General features: G+C 40.4%; 2 protein-coding genes across 3 annotated transcripts in view; one reads left to right on the top strand and one right to left on the bottom strand.

The window, feature by feature from the left end:
* Window positions 1–25,956, top strand: part of NCEH1 (neutral cholesterol ester hydrolase 1) — an 824,131-nt gene that overhangs the window by 253,757 nt on the left and 544,418 nt on the right. The window lies entirely within an intron of this gene.
* Window positions 1–25,956, bottom strand: part of FNDC3B (fibronectin type III domain containing 3B) — a 337,214-nt gene that overhangs the window by 81,255 nt on the left and 230,003 nt on the right. Inside the window, exons 11-20 of the mRNA XM_050965815.1 lie at window positions 23,106–23,230; window positions 19,268–19,442; window positions 18,163–18,249; window positions 12,060–12,198; window positions 10,609–10,680; window positions 8,842–8,960; window positions 6,951–7,056; window positions 4,319–4,491; window positions 2,772–2,885; window positions 1,061–1,210 (exon numbers count right to left, since the gene is read on the bottom strand). Coding sequence (XP_050821772.1) covers window positions 1,061–1,210; window positions 2,772–2,885; window positions 4,319–4,491; window positions 6,951–7,056; window positions 8,842–8,960; window positions 10,609–10,680; window positions 12,060–12,198; window positions 18,163–18,249; window positions 19,268–19,442; window positions 23,106–23,230 — 1,260 coding nt within the window. The remainder of the gene's footprint in view (window positions 1–1,060; window positions 1,211–2,771; window positions 2,886–4,318; window positions 4,492–6,950; window positions 7,057–8,841; window positions 8,961–10,608; window positions 10,681–12,059; window positions 12,199–18,162; window positions 18,250–19,267; window positions 19,443–23,105; window positions 23,231–25,956) is intronic.

Raw genomic sequence — 25,956 nt, 5'->3', positions numbered from 1 at the left:
GGCTTTGAATCAGCTGCTGAAGAACTAGAGAGAATCTTATGGGACACTTGACTTGAAAGAGTTCAAAGAGAAAAGAAAAGAAATGCTTGACTGAGGGCTTGTAGCCTTCGATCAAAGAGATGAACCCTGGGTGGTCCAAGCTAAAAGATTTTTCAGGGAAACAGTTTTTCACCCTTTGCCAGCTGGGTTGGTATATGAATTCTTGGTTGGATTTACTACTGGTGTTCTGCCTTTGCACATAAATAAACCTTGTGGGGGAGTCTCCAGAGCTGTGAAGGCTTGTGTACAGAACCTGCCTCACTCTTTTTTGCTAAATCTCTTCTATTTTTTTCAGGGGACTTGACAGGAGAAGAATCCAGTTTCGTCATAGGATTTAGATTTTAATTTGGTTGCTTTTTATTGAAAACAATGGGAGAAGCATAAATATCAAAGAGAAGAAGATCTTTACAGAGACTCACTAGACAAGGTTTAATGATATAAATTCAAGAGATGAGGTGGTGAAGATGGTGAGTACATTATATTGCCAGCTGCAACCTCCCATGTGCATAGGAATCTCTTGAGCTACTCAGATGGATTGCTTAACTTAATAAATGAAACAGATGTTGGAGATTACAGTTTAAGATATGGGAATCTTTAACATCCATTTGGGAGGTAATGTTATTTACATACCATTTCCAAGCTTGAGCCAACTCAAAATTTGGGATTTTTTTTTTTTAAGTTTAAAACATGATATTTCTATTTTAGTGCAAGAGTGTCACTATCTGGGACGGGTATTTGCCAACAGTATTATTCATTGAAATTAAAGCATGTGATGAACAGGAACAATTTTCCAAGTCTGAAAGTTCTATTAACTCCCTTTGTTCATCAATTTGAATTGTTTAGAATCCAAATCGTTTGATTATGCAGCAGTGCTACACAATTTAGGAGAAAGGTATATTTCTTCTGACTTACAAAGTACCCCATTTCAAAGCAGTTAATGGTGACAATAAAAATCCACTGGAAGTAAATTGTGTTTACATCTTTGATTGTGATCTATACAAAATATAATAAGCTTCTGTACCTGTAATCTACAGCAATAATGTGCTGCTGCTGACAATTCACTAATTTCAAAACAGGTATCTGTGCCATTATACATGAGTTCCAGAGATTCCTCATCTTCTCCCCACTCTAATCTGTATTCAGAGATGTCAGCACCAGAGCATTCAGGACTCTGCAAAACAAATCTTTGTATTTAGTAGTTCAGTTGAAAGATGGAAGCCTATCTCATCACATTTGACTGGTTAAGGAGAAGAATGCATAAAAATGAGTTCATAATGAGAAACCACGATCACTGCAAATGGACACATTCTGAATGAGTGCCCTAGAATAGGTTACCAAAATGAGGCCAGTTTAGCAGAACTGTGCCAACTCTATCTGCTTGAAAGAAACTAAGGTCTGGTAGACACTGGGAACTTACTTCAGCATAGCTATGTCTCTCAGGGGCGTGAGATGTAACTAAGCCTTTCTCACCCTGGTGTAGATGGCGGTAGGTTGATGGAAGAATTTTTTCAACAGCCTAGCTACTGCCTCTTGGGGAGATCGATTACCTACACCAACGGGAGAACATCTCCTGTCGGAGTTGGCAATGTCTAGACTACACTGAAGTGCTATACTGGTGCAGCTGCAGCTGCGCCCTTGTAGCATTTTAAGTGTAGACAAGTCCTAATTCACAGAAGTGAGGACATTTACACAGCAGGCATTGTATGATTTAATTTCCATCAGGACTTTCCCAATAAAAACTTCTCCCCACTCGGCTGACTGGGTAGCAGCACAGACTTGAACCATACAGAAAAGTCTGCTTCCAGACCAGGATTAGTGGTCTCAATGAACCTGGGGCAGAGTCATGGCTAAATGATGTACTCAGGTCATTAAGAAATGAACAATTATATTTCCCAGAAAATCATATGAACCAGAAACTACTGTTTCCAGTATGGAGAGAGGCCTACAGCACTAGGTGCCCAGTGAAAGCCAGCCATCAAGCTGATGGGCAACAAACAGAACAATAGAGTCAGAGAAGCTAAGATAGCTAAGGATGAAGGTGAAGTTTAAGGAGTGTGGCCCTCGATGCGACATACACTTCAGTATCACAATATTATAAAAGACATTTTGCCTTTCATGCGTCCAAGTGAGCAGCAGGATCTCTTCCTTGGGGACCCTCAGGACAACATGATTACACACTAGAAAATATATGGGAAATGAACTCAGGTCTCCTGAGTCCCAAACTAGTGCCTTATTCACAAGACCACCTTTCATCTCTTGTCCTAACGGTTTAATGTGGTTTTGATATGAAACCAGGTGACACCTGACGATTTTGGGAGAGTTGCTTTGACATAGCAAATCTCTCAGAGTTTCTCTGATATCAAGGACTCTAGCCTCACATAAAAATGTAGCTGACTAGTTGACTTCATGATTCCTGTTCAGAAGCAAGTCAGTGTATTGGATTCAACATGCTAAAATCCTGGAGAGATTATTCTTTACTGACCTATGACCTATATTGAGATGAAGTGATAGGAGATCCCCTTGTCTCCATTCTGAAGCCCCTAATAAACCTGGATGACTCAAGATCAACTCTAAAAAAGAAAAGCAGGGAAGATTATTGTCTGTATGTACAAGAGTATTTTTGAGTGGGCTGAGACTGTGAACTGCTCTTGAATTAGCTTCCAAGTACTGATGATCACATTAGTTTGGACAAGCAAGAAGGAAATCACACACACAAAGAGTGTTTGTCTTACCTCCCAGCTTACAAGTACACATGTGTCAGACACAAAGGAAAGGAAAGGTGCTTGGCACTGGCCGGGTGGTCCTGCTGCCGTGGTAACTTCTGTAGCTTCAGAATATGGCCCATACTAGAAGAGGTGGAAAAAAATATTACACACACACACACACACACGTGCAATGGGTTTTCATAGGCTGTACATAGAAATATTCTTAATGTAACACATTTTCTTGAAGAGAGATTAGGCCTCTAATGTACCCCTTACCAATGTACTCCTTATCTTGGCATGCTTCACTTCACCTCACTGGTGTGTTTAGAAGTAGACTTGCTTAATGAGAATACATGGTTTGCTTAAAACACCATCAGTCCAAAGCTAGTTCATGGGAAATGGCTCTCTCTTAGCTTTTATGTCAGTCAGAACAGTTAGCAAATCAGACTTTGATATATACACACAATTAATTAATACATAAGAAAGAAATTGATCTCTTATCAATTTGTAGGTACCGTTTATTTTTCAAATACCTAAACTAATTTTGGTAGTTTCCTCCCATGATCTGCATTATTTAAAAGCTTTACGTTATTAAGAGCTGAGTCACTGTCAGCAGGGACCCTGCTGTTGAAGCATACAAATCTTTAGAAACCTAATAGATTTCCTGTGAGCAGTCTGATAGCAGAGTAAGCAATGCATTAGACTACTTGGTCCCACTGAGGATATATTTTCAAAATGCTAGGAACGATGCTCAGACAAAAGAAGACAGGGCCCAATCCAACACTGAAATCAACTGGAATTCTTCTGTTGATTTCAGTGGACACAGGATCAGGCTTTTAATTTCCTAATGGGATTAGGTAAGTAGGTTTTACGAGGAATCTGAAAAAATATACGTACCCTATGTTAAATTAAAGTCCATTAAAAACTATTAATGAACAAAACAAGTTTTCCCTACTTGTCCAAAGACCTATTTGAAATTACTCAATTATAGGGTTACCAGATAGCAACTGTGAAAAAACGGGACAAGGGGTAGGGGGTAATAGGCACCTATATAAGAAAAAGCCCCAAAAAACAGGACTGTCCCTTTAAAAATGGGACATCTGGTCACCCTACTCAAGTATAATTTGCCTCTATAAAGGTAAACATCTTTTTTGTTGTTGTTAAAAATGTGTGGGCCAATATATCTCTTCAGTATGGTTCTAACACACTTTAAATGGTAGACCAGTTTAGCTGAACCTATGTTTAAACAGAAATGCCATTCTCAACTGTGCTTTAAAGGGCCACTCTCGATGGGGCCCTCTGAGTCTCAATGCACTGAGTTTTTCCAACTCTCTCATTTTATTCTCCACTTTTCTCCTTTCCCAGATACCTCCTTTTCTCTCAACTTTTTTCCTTTTCCACATTCTCCTTTCCCTTTCATCTTTCCACTCACCAGCTATAGCTGAACTAGTGTATACACTGCCAGGATAACTGCTCTCCCATATACATGTTAAGAAATGTTTTGAAAAAAAACCCTATTCTGGCATCCTTCTTCAGACACTGCTGTTCATGCTGTGCAGAACATTAAACCTTACCCCTCCGTCATTCAAAGCTCTCACTCTAAACCGATATGTTGTTCCAGGAAGAAGGTTGCTGACTGTGCACTCTAGATCAGGGCCATGATACACCTCAGAAATAACTTCTTCTGGTTCTGTCATTTCCACACTGTACTCTGAGACTTGACAACCACTTTCTGACATAGGAACGTCTAGAAAGAATCAGTAAAATTTATTTATTGTTGATATAAAGTCAAGGTGTACATGATGATTATCATACATTGATTCACTTTGTACCACAAATACGTACCACCTCTAATGATTTTGCCTCTTTGATAAGTGTTCCATACCCAGACATGTAAGTGGGATCACTCATGTGCATCAAGTTATTCATGTCTAACTATTTATAGGATCAGACCCGCAGCTAGCAATAGCTATGGGTCCCATGTTGTAAAGCTCTGCTACTCTGCTATTCTAATGCTACAAGAAGGCCCACTTATGTCAATGGACTCCACTGTTAGGAAGCACAAGCCCCATGGTATCCTACTGCACATTGGGGGCTGATATCTGCTCTTCCTTTAATTGCAAAGCCATAAAACATAAAAACATAAGACTGGTCATACTGGGTCAGATCAAAGGTCCATATAGCCCAGTATCCTGTTTTCTGACAGTGCCCAATGCCAGGTGCTTCAAAGGGAAGGGACAGAACAAGTAATCATCATGTAATCCAGCCCCTGTCGCCCATTTCCAGCTTCTGGAAAACAATGAAACAGTAACTGTACCCTCCTTCAGAACAAGATATAATTACACTAATATTGCTAAATGAAAACATAAGCGTATGGTGACTTTTTAAAGTAACCTTAAAATAAGGAAATATATCATAAAAAGCTCATCGGGGCTAATTTTGCTGTCAATACACACAGTTTTGTGCAGACCAATAATGGAATGGACTAATTGGCTTTTAAATGATTATAATACATAGTTCTTACATAATGCTTTTCATCCATAGATCTCAAAGCGCTTTACTAAAGGTAATTCAGTGTCATTATCCTCATTTTACAGATGGGGAGGAAGGCTCAGTCCTGCATTCTCCGAGCAATTCAAAAGCCTTGGCGGAATCAACAGGGATTTGAGGTGTGCAAGAATCACCTAGACAGTCCATAAGCTTCATTATTTTAACAGCTCACCGATATCGTGGGCTTTATTTTGGCTATTCATCTCCTTTGAATGGCTCTTCAGAAAATACACTATTACCTGTCACTCCAGCTACCCAGTGCTGAGCTCTGCACAGTGGGGCTCAGCCACAAAGTACTGTTTGCTACAAACTAACGTGAGACTTGGAACACGAGTGCAACTTAGACTTCATGCTGGATCTGAGATACATTTGTAAAATGGAAATGGTGTTGAGACAGATTGAGTGTAATAGTGTCTCAGGCCTAGTCTACACTGGGGGTGAGGAGGCATGGGGGGGTGTCGATCTAAGCTACGCAACTTCAGCTATGTGAATAATGTAGCTGAAGTTGACATACTTAGATCTACTTACCGTGGTGTCTTCACTGCAGTAGGTCAACTACTGACGCTTCCCTGTCGACTCTGCCTATGCTTCTCGCTCCATCGGAGTCAACGGGAGAGCGTTCAGCAGTTGATTTTTCATGTCTTCACTAGATGTGATAAACCAACCCCCGCTGGGGATTGATTGCTCCGGAGGTAAGTGTAGACATGACCTTAGACACTTCTAACATATAATTTAACATCGGGCTGTGACCATCTAAAATGCCACAATTACTATTTCATTCTCACTGAACAGATAAGGAGCTGCTTTTTATAGAACTATGCTGGTCACGTCAACTTAGTATATTAGTATTATTGCACCTTTGCCTTAATAAAAACTCTAAAATAAAAATTCACCTAATATCTTCAATGTGTTCTGGCTCAGTATAAATTATTGTGTGAAATTCTGAGTGAAACAGTAGAACATTGTGGCTCGGAGCACAGTGAAATAAAATGGATTTCAAGTGATGTCATATTTTTGTAAGGAAAGGCCAACAATGGTCAGAAACTTTGTTACCCTGATCTTATAGTAACTGACATAGGCATAACTCCGCATTGACTTCAGTGGGAACAGACTGCAGTATCAGACCCAAAGAAAAAATAAAGACAACTAATTTCCAAGAGCCTGATACAAAACTGAAGTTAATGAAAAGTCTCTCACTGACTTAACTGGACTTTGAATCATGACCTAAAATGTATTGTTTCATCTACTGAAATTTGACACAAACCAAGTAATAAAAATCAGAATGCGAAATCTTCTACGTATTTTAAATTTATAGCAACTTACTTAGTCTTTAGATCTTGAGAGTAAATTCATTCTTTAAATGGTGGCTGAAGTTTTAGTCCAGATACATAAAAGCAGCAAAGAATCCTGTGGCACCTTATAGACTAACAGACGTTTTGGAGCATGAGCTTTCGTGGGTGAATACCCACTTCCTCAGATGTATTCACCCACGAAAGCTCATGCTCCAAAACGTCTGTTAGTCTATAAGGTGCCACAGGATTCTTTGCTGCTTTTACAGATCCAGACTAACACGGCTACCCTCTGATTCCAGATACATAGTTTCAAACCAGGTTTCTGCCTGAAAACTCAGAATGGCTGCAAGTACTGATCACTTACCCCATTGTAGCTGAACTTCTTTGTGTTTTGGTTTTCCCAACATTCTTGGTGGCCGACAGTGACCCGGTGCAACACTAAGCGTACGGACGGGTAAACTTTCAGAACACTGGAAAAGAATATGACCTAAGATTAGTAATTATGCTGAAAACACATCTATGAACTTGGGACAATGATGTGAGTCATGATCTTAACAACAAAGAAATTTCTAAAAAAATACTATCTTGTCAGACAAAAAAGAAACAGTAAGAAAAATGTAGAATCAGAGACTACGAAGTGGTTTGTTAATATTTCACTAATATGAGCATGACACGTTTTTATTAACATCATTTATATACTGTTTTCACTAGTATTCGTGAATATTTTAGTAAAGGATTTTTTACTGTATTTCCCATGACTCTCAAGAATACTGTGTACAAATGAGCTCTGAAGAATACCGGCTACTAAAAGGCTCTTTAATACAGCAGAGGAAGGCATAAGAAAGAACCAATAATTGGAAGCTGAAGTTAGACAAATTCAAATGAGAAATCAGGCTTTTTTTTTTTTAAATTGATGTTGATTAATCATTGCAACAAACTACCAAATGAAGAGGTGCATTTTCCCTCTCTTGATGTCTTCAAATCAAGACTGGATGTCTTTCTGAAAGATATGCTTTAGCCTAACACAACGTGTGCTTTAGTCAAGCATAACCCAGGGTAACTGTGTGAAAAATTAATGGTCTGTGATATACAGAAGGTCAGATTAGATGATCTAATTGACTCTTCTGGCCTTAAACTTAAAATATGATTTTTTCATGGTAGGACAATGTCAGTAACAGCCGCGAGAACTTCTTTTTGATAACATTCTGTTCAAAAATGCTATTTTCCTTTCCCTCCTATATTTCGTATGGTTGATCCCTGAAAAAGCATTTCTTCTTAGGTACACTATGCACCCCGATGGTGTCCTCAAACCTAAGGGCAATACTTTTAAAAGTGCCTTGGGAGCCTGAGTTCCAGTAGGAGCCTATAGCACAACAGCTAATAAGGTTTGGATCCCTCATATGCACCCTAGAGGAGAAGAGTCACTCGCATCCACTAGTTTGTGCAGCCCTCTACTGTAGTAACAATATTACCTCGAGCTTTCAAATACTTAATCATCAGATGCTTAACTTTATGCAAGTGAGTACACTCACTGAAGTCAAAGGGAGTTTTCAGTAAGTAAAGTCTGCAGGATCAGGATCTTTGTTAGTGTTATTATGTAGAGAAATGAACATAGTGCATTCATACACTACATTCCGGAGCATCTGAATCCACGTGGATCCAGTCAGTCACAAACACACATGCAAGATTCAAACAGCAGCCAGTCAAACTGAGAAATCCATAACACTTTTCATTTATACTTTTGCTAAATATATTTAACGAACAATAAACTGAAATAGGGAGATGTCTGAACACAATGGCAAACTATGAACAACTACACAGAAAGCATAAAAATAAAATAGCTGTATGAACAAATTACTGGGTGAAATTCTATGGCCCATATTATGCAGGAGGCCAGAGTAGATCATCATAAAGGCCCCTTCTGGCCTTAATAACATAGGAATACTTAGAATTTTTTCAATATGAAGTAGAACATCATTAATTTGTATTTTGCTAAACTACAAGGCCCAGATTTTGCATGCACAAAGATAGCAGCATTTTTCAAAATGAAGTAACGTGCACAGGGGCATTAATGGAAATCAGTGACATTTTTACTGTATCAATGATACTACAATTTTAGCCAAGTACATCATCTATTATTTATAGCAGAAATATTCGCAATCTAAATGTAAAAACTAAGCAAAACTAAAATGCAGGGCTAGGTGAAGCTCTGGAAAATACAAAAATGATAGTTCTCCGTGTCAAACTATTCTTACCTGGCTGTGTCCACCAGTGCTGATACAGCATGCTCGGAGTTTATACAAAGTGCCTGGTTTCAAGTGAGTACAGGTATATTCTGTAGCAGATCCACTATATGCCACTTCCCACTGATTTGCTGTAAAATTAAATGAACTCATTCAAGTTTGGTTTTGAAAACAATGCGCGCTCTCTCTCTTTCTCTGTACATGGCTACTATTCCTCAAGGGAGTTATATACGAGAAAGAAAATTTTTAACATGGTTTTATACAAATACTTGAAACCTTGTTTTGTGAAAATAAAATGTTCATACACTATTAATGACTATATTATTATTGCTTAAAGAAATATTTTAAAAATCAAATGAAATATAGTCCTGGAACCTTAAATTTCACTGTCCTATAGAAAGGGACAGAGACATGTAAAAACATGAACAACTCCAAAACGAACACAAACAACCCAGGTACTCGGTGTCAGCATAATCCAACCTGTAGGCCAGAACAGGTGGCACTTTAAGCTGCAGATCAGCAAGTCTGGCTGGCTCTTACATGGGATGCAAAAAGGAGAAAGGGCCACTTGCTTCTTCCTTCATGTTTTCCCCTCAGCACTTATGTAAGAAGCAGCCACAATCTGGTCCTACTTAAAGATCACTTTATTTTCCATTAAAAAGGGGCCACAGTCAAAGTACTCCAGTCACTGGATTGTGGGGTAGTCTCTGATAAGTCACTTTACCTCTGTTGTCTAGTTTTCCTGTCAATAAAATTGGTATAATACCACCTACTTCACATAGATGTTTGCAGTGCTTAAAATGGTCTGAGAAAAGCGTGTGCGCGCGCATGCGGGGAGGGGGGGGGGCGGGGGAGAGAAGAATCCTATGACAATCTGGGAGCAGCAGATTTAATAAGACAGTTGTTAATGTTCACCCTTCAGCAATCCTGCTTGATTTTTACTATTTTTTCCAGGTCTGCAACCCCTTGCACTTGCCTGCACCCCACATCTCGCCCACTTTAAGCAGTGGGGGCTTAATTCATTAAAGTTTGAAGTCTTAGGAAAAAGGTGCACAGAAATACAATGTAATAATAATGATATTATATTAGTAGTAATAATATTCTATAAATTGATAAGATTTTAACCAGGCACAAATGGCACATGCATAATTTAGATAGCCTGCCCTAGGAATCCATGATAATTAATGATAGCAAACATTAAACAGTTTAATAACATTTTAACTTAGGCCGTGTCTACACTAGGAACACTTTACTGGTACAGAAATACCAGTATGCTATACCAGCAAAATGCTCCTAGCATGGAAATAGCTATACTGGCAAAGATGTCTTTCTATTGATATAGTGAAACAACACCCCACGAGCAAAACAAGCTTTACTGGTAAAAGCACAGCTCTTTGCCTGTATTATTGCATCTACACTAGGGATGTCTGCTGCCACAGATCACACCTCTTTGCACCTCTCACTGACATAGCCAAGCAGGCAGAAGTCTGTAGTGCAGATATAGCCTAGGCCAGAGATTTTTATTTTCATTTTACGTTTTAATGTAAAATTTGGTTTTATATTTAATGTTTGATAAAATTAATAAAGGATACAGAACAGATGCCAGACTAAACTGTTTATCTAATAATATCATCTATGGTATTTGATAACAATGATACAAGAAACAATTGTATTACATTAATTAAAAAAAATATTAAAAGCTGAAAAAGCCAGGTTTTTTAACCGTAAAATACATATAACCACAATGTATTGGAATAGATAGATTCTTGTCAAATTTACCTTCAGAATTTCCTTCAGAAATCTCCAATAGGTATTTTAGGATTTCTGAACCGCCATTATCTTGTGGAGGATCTGAAAAATGAGCAACACTTTTGTTAATAAATTAGATGTGAAAAATGGAATCTACAAGAAAATAAAGAATACAAGGACAGATTTTGATCCTACAAAATCACACATATATATCTAGTAAGGAAAGCACTTGTCAGATGTACTAATTACAGCATAAAGACCTAATGCTGCATGGTGTTAAAGGCTCACCGGTCAGCACCTTGCAGATTTTATTCTAATGGACTATCCGTATTGTAACAGATTCATTAGGGCACAAATAACCCAAAACAGGATATTTACTGCAAATAGCTGCTGTGTGACTGAATCAACAAGATAAAAGCTGATGATAAAAATAATTAGACGCTGCCAAATGTGGCATTCATAATTCCAAAGATGATGATTTTAGGATCCACTCTCAATCTACATATCATTTCCAGACAACTTGGAATCTTAGAATACACTGTTGATTTGTTAACCATATCACATATTTTGACTCAAATATTCTTCTCTTGCTACTTGAGTGGAATCACAAGTTATTGGCATGTATTTTTAATGTTTACGCAAAGCTGTGATTCCAGGGTGTCTGGTTTTCAAAACTGATGTCTGGAATCCTTTATCATCATCATTGTAACACGTTTAAGAGCAGCCATAGTCACCTCACCAAAGGTTCCCGTCTCAAAGAGCTTACATTCTATGTGCAACATGACATGTCCACAAAGGATCATGAACAGACAAACTGAGGTGTGGGGGAAGTTGAGAGGGAGAACAGTGGTGACATTAAGAAGACTGCTGAGGCGTGGATGTACGTAGGCTGCTGCATTACATTATTTGTTTAAGCTTTCTTGTCCATTTCACTTCTCATAGGCAAGACAGCAGAAGTAAGTTTTTAGGAGGGATCTGACGGAGGAAACTTGGTAGGCAGGAAAGCACTAAAGGAGCACGGAAGAAGACAAACAGATATTTATGAAGGGTATCGAGACTAACATCATTGGTAGAGCAGATAGGTTGGGATGGGGGCAGGATATACATGATACAGGACCTTGAACGCAAGGACAGGAAGCCTGAACTATATGTCACACACAATGGAGAATCAGTGAATTGTCTCAAAGGATTGTGTGTGAGAGAGTTGCGGGGGGAGAAGATAGCTGAACCACTATACTTTCACTTTAAAAATATTTGTGAGCTCTCTGATTATGAAAAAGTCACGGCTTTTCACCACAGGCTCAGGCATCTCTCATAATGGTCAAATGCTTATCTAACTTTCTCAACAGATTCACCTTTGGGCTGAGAAGCAGCATGCGAAATCTGAGCCTAATGTGCCATTCGCATAGGCTTTGTTTACACTTAATATACGTTATGCCATGAGAACATTGTGTTACAGCAAACTGAATGCGTTAGCTTACCCCATTTAACGCTGAAGCCATGAGATGTTATTGACCCTTTAAGAACAGGTCTGGTAGGAGGCCCCGGCCTGTCTGGGCTTGTTGTGCAGACCAAAATTTCACTTGGACAACTCTTTCCTTCCACATTAGAAGCAATCAGCTGAAACAAAAACACAACTAATGTAACTATTCAGTTCTCTTTTCTGGCAGCTTTGCACGAATTAATCTAATATAGTCCATTCAAATATTGCTTATTAAAATAGACAGGACTATCAAGTCACAGCAAATTGTGTACGATTCTAACAATAGGTAATTGATCATAAAATTGTTTCATTAGTAAGTACCATCTGAGTTTTTCTATGGTCCCACCAGTACTTTGTTGTAGTAAATTAAGATAAGAAAATTCTTAATGTCTTTTTTAAAGCAAGTGTCACATGGCCATCCATGGTTATTTATCCGCAGAGAAGATAAATAATGGTCGTTTGAGAATGTATTACTGTTATTTGTATAGTATTACCATAGTGCTTAGGAGCCCAAGTTATGGACCAGAACCCCATGTTAGGGTGACCAGATGTCTCAATTTTATAGGGACAGTCCCGCTATTTGGGGCTTTTTCTTATATAGGCTCCTATTACCCCCCCATCTCGTCCCGATTTTTTCATACTTGCTATCTGGTCACCCTACAGCATGTGCTGTACAAACACGGAACAAGAGCAACAAAAACATGAGGAGAGTTACAGACACACCTAACATATGCTAATCTGCACTTACTGAAGCACAAAAGATGCATCTGAAATATATGCTCTATAGACCAAATATTGAAGTCTTTACTCAGGAAAAACTCCGAGTGACACCAGTGGGAATTTTGCTAGATTGAGTAAAGACTTCAGGATTCAGCTCTAAATATGTTGCATAGGAATTGAATATTGAATCAACTATTACAAATACTAATTATAAATATAAACTAGCAAGTTTTTCTACCTGGGAGCCTCAGCTAATCCCCTGGTAAATCCCCTTTCAATCATCTCTTCCATCAGAAGCCTCAAATTACAAAGATTCTCTCTGCTGAGGGTAGAAAGTTGAATGGGTCTCCCTCCATAGCCAGTTAATGTTACTCCTTGCAGTCAGATGGCAGAGAGGGAGCGTGTGTATCACTAGAAACTGATATAAGTTCTTGGAACTAGTCCTGAAACCCACAGGAGGAGAGGATATTCTTCACATAGCTCTAAGTGGAGCACAGGATTTGGTCCAAGAGGTAGATATAGCTGAACTTCTTGGTAAAACAGTAACTCCTCACTTAAGTCATCCCGGTTAATGTTGTTTCATTGTTACGTTGCTGATCAATTAGAAAACATGCTCATTTAAAGTTGCGCAATGCTCCCTGATGCCGTTGTTTGGCAGCCGCTTGCTTTGTTCACTGCTTGCGGAAAGAGTAGCCCGCTGGAGCTAGCTGGTGGGGGCTTGGAACCAGGGTGGACCAGAAGTCCCCCATCAGCTCCCCTAAGTTCCCTGTGAGGCAGCTGCCCAGCAGGCTGTCAATTGCTGGGCCTCCCCCTACTGCCGTGTGCTGCTCCTGCCTCTGCCTTGGAGCCCCAAAGCCTCCTGCTTGCGGTGCAAGGAGAGAAAAGAGGGGTGCGCTAATGTCAGGGTGTCCCCCTCCCCCTCGCTCCTGTACCTCATCTCCACAGAGCGCGGGGGAGGGAGCAGACAACATGACAAGGCTCAGGATGGTGGGAGCTTTCCTGGCAAAGGCAGTGTACTCAGAGTGGGGTCAGCGTACTTAAAAGGGCAAAGCGCATCTCTGTCTCTCACACGGTGTGTGTGTCTGTCTCTTTCTGCCACGCTGTCTCCCCTCCCTCCATTCGTACTGCCTTGTAGAGTGTGAGGCTACATTAATAACAATGTGTTAACTCTTGAGGGTTCAGCCAAGTGCTAGTTCATCATTTAGCAGTAAGGCCCTCCCTGGGAAATATCTCACCCTCTTCCATCTTCTGACTTCATCACCTCAGCCAAGCTTCACAATCATCACTGCTGTGTACAATATTAAACTGTTTGTTTAAAACTTATTTTGTGTGTGTGTGTGTATACATATTTTATATATATATATATGCATATACATACATGTATATATAAAATACAGTCTTTTGTTTGACACAAAAAAATTCCCTGGAACCTAATCCCCCCCATTTACATTAATTCTTATGGGGAAATTGGGTTCACTTAACATTGTTTTGCTTAAAGTAGGATTTTTCAGGAACATAACTACAACATTAAGTGAAGAGTTAGTGACCATAATACAATACAATTTAACAGCCTTATGGGGAGGAAAACACCAAAGAAGCCCATCACAACAGCAGTTGACTTCAGAAAGGAGAACTACACAGAAATGAGGAAGCTAGTTAAATGGAAATTAAAAGGTGCAGTCCCAGAAGTGAAATCCCTGAAAGCTACATAGAAACTATTTAAAAACACCAGAGAGCCTCAAATTAAATGTATACCCCAAATTAAAAAACATAGTAAGAGGATCAAAAAGGGGCCATCATTGCTAAATATCAGAGTAAAAGAAGCAGCTAGAGGCAGAAAGACATCCTTTAAAAATTGGAAGTCAAATCCTAGTGAGAAAAATAGAAAGGAGTATAAACTCTGGAAAGTCGAGTATAAAAGCACAATTAGGCAGGTCAAAAAAGTATTTGAAGAGCAACCAGCCAAAGACGCAACAACTAACAGCAATTTTTTTTTTAAGTACATCAGAAGCAGGAAGCCTGCTAAACAATCAGTGGGGCTGCTGGATGACTGAGGTGCTAAAGGAGCACTCGAGGATGATAAGGCCATAGCGGAGAAACGAAATGATTCTTTTCATTGGTCTTCATTGCAGAGAATGTGAGGCCATTCTTTTTAGGTGATAAATCTGAGGAAGTTGAAGTATAATTAGAGGACACTTTGAAACAAATTGATAAATTAAACAGTAACAAGTTCCCAGGACCAGATGGTATTTACCCAAGAGTTCTGATGGAACTCAAATGCGAAATTGCAGAACTACTAACTGATGTGTAAACTATCATTTAAATCAGCGTCTGTACCAGATGACTGGAGGATAGCTAATGTGATGCCAATTTTTAACAAAAGGGTCCAGAGGTGATCCTGGCAATTACAGGCCAGTAAGCCTAACTTAAGTACCAGGCAAAACTGGTTGAAACTACAGTAAAGAACAGAATTATGAGACACACAGATGAACACAATTTGTTGGGGAAGAGTCGACATGGCTTTTGTAAAGGGAAATCATGCCTCATCAATCTATTAGAATTCTTTGAGGAGGTCAACAAATATGCGGACAAGGTGATCCATTGGATATCGTGTACTTAGACTTTCAGAAAGCCTTTGACTAGATCCTTCACCAAAATTTCTTAGGCAAAATAGGCAATCATGGGATAAGAGGGAAGGTGCTCTGATGGATTGGTAACTGGTTAAAAGATAGGAAACAAAGGGTAGATATAAATGGCCAGTTTTCAAAATAGAGAGAGGTAAATAGTAGTATCCTCCAGGGATCTGTGCGAGGGACAGCACTGTTCAACATATTCATAAATGATCTGGAAAAAGGGATAAACAATGGGGTGGCAAAATTTGCAGATGATACAAAATTACTCAAGACAGTTATGTCCAAAGCAGACAGTGAAGAGTTACAAAGAGATCTCACAAAACTGGGCAACAAAATGGCAGATGAAATTCAGTGTTGATAAAGGCAAAGTAATGCACATTGGAAAATGTAATCCCAACTATACATACAAAGTGATAGGGTCTCAATTAGGTGTTACCACTCAAGCAGAAATCTTGGAGTCATTGTGTATAGTTCTCTGAAAATATCCGCTCAATGTGCAGCAGCAGTCAAAAAAGCTAACAGAATGTTAGGAACAATCAGGAAAGTGATAGATAATAAGACAGAACATATAATGCCACTGTACAAATCCATGGTACACCCACATCTTGAATATGGTTGCTGATCTAGTTGTCCCATCTCAAAAAAGAGATATTAGAATTGGAAAGGATACAGATAAGGGCAACAAAAGTGATTAGGAGTATGGAACAGTTTCTGGATGAGGAGAGATTAAAAAAGACTGCGATTTATCAGCTTGGAAAAGAGGGGATATGATAGAGGGGATATGATAGTGGTCTATAAAATCTTGACTGGTAAGGAGAAAGTGAATAAGGAATTGTTATTTACTCCTTCATATAACACAAGAACTAAGGGTCATGCAATTAATGAAATTAATAGGCAGCTAGTTTAAAACAAACAAAAGAAAATACTTCTTCACAGAACACACAGTCAATCTGTGGAACTCGTTGACAGAGGAAGACAAGACTATAACAGCATTCAAAAAAAGAACTAGATAAGTTCATGGAGGATAGGCCCATCAATAGCTATTAGCCAGGATAGTCAGGGATGCAACACAACACTTTGAGTATTCCTAGCCTCTATTTGCCAGCAGCTAGGAGTGGACGGCAGGAGATGGATCACTTGATGATTGCCTGGCCTGTTCTGTTCATTCCCTCTGAAGCACCTGGCATTGGCCACTGTCGGAAGGCAGGATACTGAGCTAGGCTGACCATTGATTTGACCGTTCTTATGTAAGATCAGCCCAAGGCTAAGTATGCTGCCCAGTCTGCTTAGGAGGGAGGAACCAACATCAACATTTGTCTCAGATCATCATGCAGTCTTGGGTTGTGTTAGCACTGCACTCTCAGTCCAGCCTCGAAAAGCCCAGTTTCAGTATAAAAGTAACTTGCTAAACTGAAGCTACAGGAATAGCAACAATCATCCAGCACAAACCATGCTAAATTAAAGAGCACAATACTATGGCAGTCCATCCATGACATCCTGATTCTAAAGTTCATGTAATTTTACATATTCTTATGTGGCATAAACTGCCTTTACTGCCTGAAGCAAACCTCTTTGTGCTAAACTTTTTGCTTCATCTTTGACCCACTGACATTGTAGTGCATGTTCTTTAGATGAAAGAAATTTTACCCTCTTTTGAGTTTACAATATTCATACAAAAATTAAACAAAGCTGTTTTCAGATATTTACTCTGTAAAATAATGGTTATGTGCTGGAAGCCGAGTGGATAAGAACTTTAGAGGTAATAGCCTCTTTCCACAAAATATCCAGTACCTGCAATAAAAAGTGAATGGAGTGATGCCACCTTGTGGAGAAATGATAAATTTACAGGCATGGGCTTTTCAAAGGCCTGACAGCCTGGACTGTTATGTTAGAGAGCAGATATTTAGCATCTCTCTTGCATAAAAATCAGACATAGTAATCTTGGGCATTTTTATTAGTAAATAACACTCAGCACTTGTATAGTCCTTGACATCTTCAAAGTTCTGTATTAATGAGACAAACTTCTGAATTTTGTTATAAGTTAAAGATATATTTTTATGAGTTATAAAAACATATCTTAGCTAGCGCTACCACTAGAAGAAGAAAACACAGGACATTAAATATAATCTTGCTTGACAATCAGAAATTCACACATAACAGATGGGAAAGTTTCATTTTCCATATGTTGGGTGAACCTGTCTCCCTGAGTGCTGGGAATGTCCCTGTTTTCAGGGCCTGTTTCAGTGTTCCTGTCTGTTTTCCAAGAACAGTGTTTCTCTGTCCCAGTTTCTGTAACCAGTACAGACTGGCCACCTGAGAGAGTTATACCACAAGAATCACTGGAGCCCTAAGTCATGCTGTTACGTGTTGACACCTTGTCCTCCGAGGACACCTTCCAGCAGCACCCCTGCTGCACAAGCCCTTAACTCAGCACCTCTTCCACGTGCACGGAGTGAAATCTACAGGGCAAACCCTTCATGATTACACTCTGTGGTACAAAGGACTGTATCCTCCTCAAATAGTCTAAGAAATCAACATGGTCTGATGTAAAACATTTTAACTATAACATTATCATCATTGGAAAAGAGGCTATCAAAGGAGAAGACATTTTTTCCACATCTATCAGGTTTTAATCAGAGGAAGGATTTGTGTTTGATAGCTCAGTTTTTCAGTGTTATGGGGTTCTCGTCATGCAGATCTTTTCAAAATGCGCTGCAACAGAAAAAGGAAAGAAACAAACAAGCTTACCCTAAATTTGTATTGTGTGCTTCTTCTGAGATTTTTCACAGTACAGGTTAGCTCTTCTCCAGTGTACTTTGGGTGAAACACGCTATCCTAAAGTTTTAATCAAGAACAAACCAAATTTCTATATATTATCATCAGCATGTATAGATGACATTTGTATCAAATACAGCTACGATTCATTGTGTCAGTATGGATTCCAAAAGTTTCTCTTGTTTTCTGTAATCTACCATTGTCATGGTAACTATTTTCTAAAAAGGTGGAGTGATTAATTGAGCTAAATCATGTGCCATTTTGCTATAAAATAGCGTAAGAAAGCAATTTAGTTAACAGTTTAATATATTTAATAGAAATGCAAGCGACAGTCTATTCCAGAAAGCAAGCATCATACATAGACGTAGGCAGAATGTGGCAGACTGAATTGTTTTAAGGATGAATTACTCCAAATCCTATGACTTTTTCCTTGTGGATTTTTAAGTGGGATTCTGCACGACTCTCCATTACAGACTTGTACCTGACTTTGCTAAGTCTACAAGGTCTCCGTTCTGTGTGACTCAGGCATAAACAGCCAAGTAAATCAGACAGCTCAATCCTGCAAAATGTTGAGCACTGCACGAGATGTGGAGCGCCCCCATCTCCACCTGACTACAATCAGAGTTGAAGGCATTCAGCACTTCACAGGAGAGCTCAGGTCTTTGCAGGATCACACCCTTAATCAATGATAAACTGCTTCTAGTGAATTCTCAATGTAACAGAAAGCCGTTTTTTCAAATGGAACTGGAAACACAGAATTTATTTGGATAAAGACAGGTTAAAAGAAAAAGAGGAGCTTTTCGTTTTGGTGGTGCACCCCAGGAAATATCTCCTAAATTCAGACGCTGGCCTTCTTTTTTTTTTTTTTTTTTTTTTTAAATACAAAGCATTCTACTAAACTCATCCTTCTTTTGAGGAGACTTCAGTGAGATCTTGTACAGTAACTATGTAAATATCAGAACAGATATGTTCTCAATAATACAGGGAATAGTCTCTTCAATGGGGTTGCACCTGTACAAGTGAGAAAAGAATTTGGTCCATGCTATCCACTTTATAATACTACTAACACAGAACTTACATTATCTTCCTCCTGAATTTCCAGGGTGTAAGAAATCACTTCTTCTGGTGTACATCCTTCTGCCTTATTCCACTGCAATGTGATCCACGTGACACCTGCTCGAACCAATCTTGGTGCAGAAGGGGTCTGAGGAATATTACCTGATGTGTAGCACACCACTTCCTGGCTGTATCCACTGTACAGGAACAGAGAAAAAGAAGATATCACATAACTTTTTTCCAAAATGCATTGTTTGCATATATTGGTATAGAAATATATTGTTAGAAAACATAGGTATATAAACTATATATAAGCGCATACAAAAATATTACAGTAAAAAGACATTCAGATTGCAAAGTCAAGCACTCAAAAGTTAGGGAATGTCAGAATTAAGAATGCCTGTCCAACCTTAATTCAGACCCCTTGTCCACATGCATTATAACACAATTTTTAAGGACATGTTTGCATGCATTCATTTCTACAGGACCTCTGTCTCATTCAGTGCACACAGGAAGGATGGTGCTCTCTGAGTGAGCAGTTAGTCAGTAATTGTTTTCTCCAGTGAGTTGCCTCTATGCCTTATTTACTGCACTCCATTCAAAACCCGTACTAAACAGTGAATTATTAACTTCCTCATGGATATTGTTATGGAACTCATCACCATCAGAGTGCTTCAAAAACATAAATTATCTCCCTGTGAGGTAGGAAGGTATTATTAACTCCATTTTAAAAATGTGAACTGAAGCACAAGAATGAATAAAGCTAAAAGTGTCTACTGATTTTGGGTTCAAAGCACAGCTCCTATGTACTTCGGTTGGAGTTGTGAGTGCTCAGCACTTCCGCAAACCTGGCCCCAGGTGACTCAATCTAGGGTCACAGAAAATCAGGAACACACAATTATTAGCCAGCGATGAAATTCTGGTTTAAATGACTTACTTAGCATCACATAGAAACTCTCTGGCAAAAGGCAAAGATAGAATCCAATTCTCCAGAACAACATTTAACTGCCTTAATCATGAGACCAGGGTTCTCTTCCTGCATCCCCATGCTGAATTTGCTACACATCTTCAAACTTCTGCAACAAATGAGGCAGGGATCCTGCAGACAAAAGCCCCATTCACTACACAACCCTGATTCATCCCCAGGACATGGTCCATCCTGTGCATTGAATAAGGCAGGCATTGTGTGGAAAATACAATGTGAGATCATGTAATTAAAGACGTCTCATAAGGCATATAACCAGGCAACCTCAATTCTAGCATTCCTAACTTTTGTGTGCTTGATATTGCAATCTTCAGGTTTCCTATTTTTGTGTGTTATTTTCTCAGTTTTCAAAAAAGCAAATGGGAAAAAAAATCAGAAATTTCTTTATGTGGTGCCATATTAACATGGTTCCTTAGCAGGGTTTGAACCTTTTGATTAAAACAGACCTCTCCCACTTGAGCTAACAGAGTAATCGTGAGTAGCAGAAGTCTGTTAACCTCTGTGTGGGACAGCCATTAGAAGAGGATGAGAGACACATTTGGCGAGTAGGTTTCAGAGGTATTTGCTGAGAACAGAGGAATATTAGTACTTAGGAAATGCGGATTCCATTCCTGGTCTGGAGGGAAGTGTGTTCTAGTAGATACAGACCCTTCTGCTCCTGTCCCCTCTCATATATCCTTGACAAATCTGTCCCCTTGTGTTCCTGTCCTTCCGGCTTCTATTTTCCTCTGCTCTTGTCCCACTCCCCTTCTGCTCTTGTCCCCACCAGGTTCTGTACTGTGGGTCTGTCCTCTGCTAGCCTGTTCCTCTCCAACCCCCTCCGCTCCTCACCCAGGCCTAACTACAGACCTACATCGGTATAACTACATTGCTCAGGGGTGTGAAAAATCTACACCTCCTGAGTGATGTGGTTATATTGACCTAACCCCTCATGCATACAGTGTCACGTTGACAGTAGAACTTCTCCCATCAACATAGTTGCCACCTCTTGGGAAGAGCGATTAACGACACCGATGGGAGACGCTTTCCTCTTGGTGTAGGAGTGTCCTCATTAAAGCGCTACAGCTGTGCTGCTGTAGCCCTGTAAGTGAAGATAATCCCTGAGTCAGGTTGCTTCCTTTTCCTCCATACTAGGTGGGTTCCAGCAGGAGGATCAGTTAGAGAGACTATCTATCTGCTCTCAGTTCCACAGCAGGCTAATGCTAAGGAGCAACTGGAGAAATAGTCCTGCTTAGCCCCGGAACAGAACATGCTCAGTGGGCTCTCAAGGGTGGAACAGAGCTCTGTGGGGGCAGAACAAGCTCAATGGAGATGGAATGTTTGGAGAATTTTTCAATTAGCCTCTAACAAACCTCTACTGAGGTAAGTGCAAATAGCTACTTTGAGACAACTATCAGTCAAATTTTGGTGGATTTTCACGGGGACAGCAAACGGCAGTTCTCTGACCCTAGCACACTCCTTGCTCCAAAGTATGAAAGCATTAGAGCTTCTCCACTAAAAGAGTTATAATATGGAAGGAATGACCATGAATATAACTGCCCCAACCCTCAGCTCACTCCCACCTCAATCATGTGAGAAAAACTGGCTTTTGGAACACATCCAGAAGATTAACAAAACTGGGATCTGGCAAACCAGCAATAGGGAGGACATGTTCCAAAATGGAGGACCCTTCACAGACAGTGCTCTGTCAGCAGTCCCCTCTCATTTATATTACACCTCTGCTGATAAAAGAGGGGCTGTTTCAGAGAGAAAAGCTGATCTCTCGGGGTATGTGGATAAGGGAATCCATGTGCAAACTCTTGAGAAATAAAGGCCAATGATATCTAGAGGAAGAAGACAGACATTATTAAACCATATACAGCTAGGAGCTGCATTTTCAGGACTTTTAAAAGGGCAGACTTTCCCCTCAGAAACACACACATATGAATCTCTCTGGGTATCTGTACTTTTTCTTTCATTCATTTATTTCCCTCCTCAGCTGAACATTCTAAGTCACGAAACAATGAAAAGGGACTAATAATTTTAAAAATAAGTATTTTTGTAAGATTCAAAAATTATTTTAGCTTCTTCAGTGTACGTCCCTCTTCCTCCAATGAGTTTGTATGCGGGCAAACTCTGCGCCAGCTAAAATCCCCACACAGGGAAACTACTGGATATACTCTGGAGCTCTAGCTGTTCATCTTCTGTCCAGTGGTTTCTAGCAGCTCCCTGATCTTGCAAAACCCATTAGCCAAAGCTCCCTCTGATTCCCACCAATTTCCACAGGCTTGAACTTAACTGCAGGTGCGAGGGAATGGAGAATTAGGACCCACCTTGCTAAAACCCCCTTGAGCAATGTTAACCCACTCTTGCCCCTATCTGCTATTCCATTTGTTTTATTCTCCTGCTGGCTGAGCCACCTAAGGCTTGCCAAAGGAGGAAGTGAGTACAAACTTTGCTGTAGTGCTGAAAGATGACAGAGGAACATCACTTAAAAAAAAAAGTAGGATTCTTTTCAAAATCTGTAACAACTTCTACAGGTTTGTTGTTTTTTTTGGTTCCCCGAGATCCCTAGTGGGAATTTTAATAACAGATATATGTTATTTTGGTATTAAAAACAGGCCACAAAATATCATCTAACACCTCCAAAGCGGTCCATCCTCTTAGATCCCTTTCATCATTCTGAAAACTTCAAGTCAATTCCCTGTGAGACAAGCGAAAGTTCTCAGAGGATCTATTCTAAGAGCACTATTTGTAGAGCAATAAAACTTCAGCCATTTAATAGAGAGCCCAAAGGGAAAAAAAATCACCCTCTCAGTACAGATACTGTCATTTAGAGTTAAGTCTTTTGAATGCCTTGCCATGGCAGAGATAACATTGATAAGAAATAACTTACCTAGTACCTATGTCATTTTGAGCTGCTAATCTGAAGGTGTAGCCCACAGCTGGACAAAGCTTAGTCAACTTGCAATGCTTTTGGCTCCCGAAGTAACATTCTCTGAAACCATTGTTTCTTTTTCCCTAGAAAGAAAATAATCCATTATTGTTTCTTCTCTTAACATACGTAATGAAATAAATCCAGAAATATTTTATTGATCATTTTATTGCTTACTTTCTTAGTCACTAAAATGACCAATTAGTGACACTTGCACAAATTAACACCAGCAATATTACAGAGGTCTAAACAATTTAAGCCAGGGCAGCTTCATTTTAAATAGGTTTCTAGTGTGTGACGTATTCAGTCTGTAATCAGATTGCCCACAGGGTTTCAATCTTACTCTCATAACACAGTGCTTCCAATTCTGTAGCATCACTTATAGCAAGTCCACCTACTTCAGAACTCTTCAATTTATCCTATTTATGATCAGTATCAAAATCAGTATGAGTACAAACCCAATTAAAGGTGCGATGTTCCCACAAGTCAGCGCCACTTCTCAGCTTGGCCAAAGAACTACACAGAGCCTGCAGCTACTATACCTTGTAGATCAGGGGTAGGCAACCTATGGCATGCAAGCTGATTTTCAGTGGCACTCACACTGCCCAGGTCCTGGCCACCGGTCTGGGGGGGCTCTGCATTTTAATTTAATTTTAAATGAAGCTTCTTAAACATTTTATAAGCTTTATTTACTTCACATACAACAATAGTTTAGTTATATATTATAGACTTACAGAGAGAGACCTTTTAAAAAGGTTAAAATGTATTACTGGCACGCGAAATCTTAAATTAGACTGAATAAATGTAGACTTAGCACAGCACTTCTGAAAAGTTGCTGACCCCTGTTGTAGATGCAATCTTCTGACCTGAACTACAATTTTAATCCCCATTCCAGTTCCTAATTTTCCCCTCCCACAAAGGGGCTCTCACTCCTCATGGTCAGGAAGGTGCAACATACCAGCAATATTCTACAGAGAACAGCAGGGGTCCAACCTTTGGCTCAGCAGCACAAAACATTCTTTACTGCTGCTCTAAAGGTGCAGCTAAGGCTTCTCCCATCACAGAGGGAATATTTGGGTGGTCCAAAGTTGATATAGCCAGCTCCCTTTAGAATAAGAGGCATGTCACGGATAGGAAAGGTGATTATTAGGGATAGGAGAGGTGACACAGGGCAGACAGCATACTCAGCTTCTGGAGGCATAATTAAGAGCACCTTTGAAGTCAGGGGTGGCTCTAGCCATTTCGCTGCCCCAAGCACGGCGGCACACGGCGGGGGGCACTCTGCCGGTCGCCGGTCCCGCGGCTTCGGTGGACCTCCCGCAGACGTGCCTGCAGATGCTCCACCAGAGCCACGGGACCAGCAGACCCTCTGCAGGGATGCCTGCAGGAGGTCCACCGGAGCCGCGGGACCAGCGGACCCTCCGCAGGCACATCTGCGGGAGGTCCATGGAGCAGCCTGCAGCTCTCCCGGCGACCGGCAGAGCGCCCCCTGCGGCATGCCGCCCCAAGCACACGCTTGGCATGCTGGGGCCTGGAGCTGCCCCTGTTTGAAGCTGCTCTAAAGTATTGCTGGGAGTCATTTCAGACCCCGACCTACCCAAGCTTGAAGGAACAGCAATGGGGCATAAGAGACACCTTTCCCCCATGCATTTTCCCTCAGCTGCATCAAGGGTAAACTCAGTGCAACTAAGAATTGAGTCTATGGTTTCCAGAAGCCCTTCCCTCCCCCATCCCCTTTTTAATAAATAACTCCCAATCCAATCCCACTCTTAAATATTTCATTCAGTGAAAGAATTGAGCTCAGCTTCACACAAATATATTTCCTCAATATCCTGGACTTTCCTATTATAAGAAGCTTTGTTTGCACATCTGGTAACAATCTTCTTGAAAATCATTTAGGTTCTGAATTTAAAGTGGACCTGAAAAAGGGACTGCTTAATCTCAAGTAATGTGATTGGTCTGTAGTGCAGTAGCTTTGAGAGGGCTTTTAGCTCTTCAATCTATGAAATATTAATGTAAAATTCATTGAGAATAATGTTCTGAAGCAACAGGACATGAGAGCAGAACACAGTCCCCTCTTCCAGGGAAGGAACAGTCAGGGCCACCAGAGGATTCAGGGGGCCTGGGGTCTTCGGCGGTGGGGGACCTCCTGAATCCAGCAATTTGGTGGCGGGTCCCAGAGCAGAAGGACCTCCCTGCTGTGGGTCTTTGGGGCACTTCGGCAGCGGGTCCCAGGGCGGAAGGACCCCTTGCCTCAGGTTTTCGGGGCACTTCGGCAGCGGGTCCCAGAGCAGAAGGACCCCCGACCGCCAAATTGCTGCCAAAGACCCGGAGCAGAAGCAGTTCTGGGGGCCCGAGCCTTGCGAGAGTTTTCTGGGGCCCCTGGAGCAAGTGAAGGACCCTGTTCCAGGGCCCTCGAAAAACTCTCGTGGGGGCCCCTGTGGGGTCCCGGGGAAAACTGCCCCACTTGCCCCCTCTGGGTGGCCCTGGGAACAGTCATGCTATTACCCTAAAATTGATCCACAAGCAAACGTAATCCTAGTCTCTGCTATCTCTTCAAATGTGAAAGTCCCACTATATAGCTAGTTATTTTTGTCATCCTTCTCTGGGCCTTTTTAACTTTGTCTTCTATCTGGGTAAAATTCACACTGTGCAGAGGGCCAATACAAGACCTGTGTGTTTCATGTACTGAATGCTGGGTAACAGCATGAGAGGCTGCCATGTTTCTAAAGCTAAACTGGCTTTTTATTAAAAAGAACTATTTATAGAGATGCTGCAACTGCACCAAGCAGGCAAGCCACCTGCAAACAGA

The sequence above is a fragment of the Gopherus flavomarginatus genome, chromosome 8 (assembly GCF_025201925.1).
Source record: "Gopherus flavomarginatus isolate rGopFla2 chromosome 8, rGopFla2.mat.asm, whole genome shotgun sequence".
Classification (NCBI taxonomy): Eukaryota; Metazoa; Chordata; order Testudines; family Testudinidae; genus Gopherus; species Gopherus flavomarginatus.
This window is presented reverse-complemented; position numbering and strand designations above follow the sequence as displayed.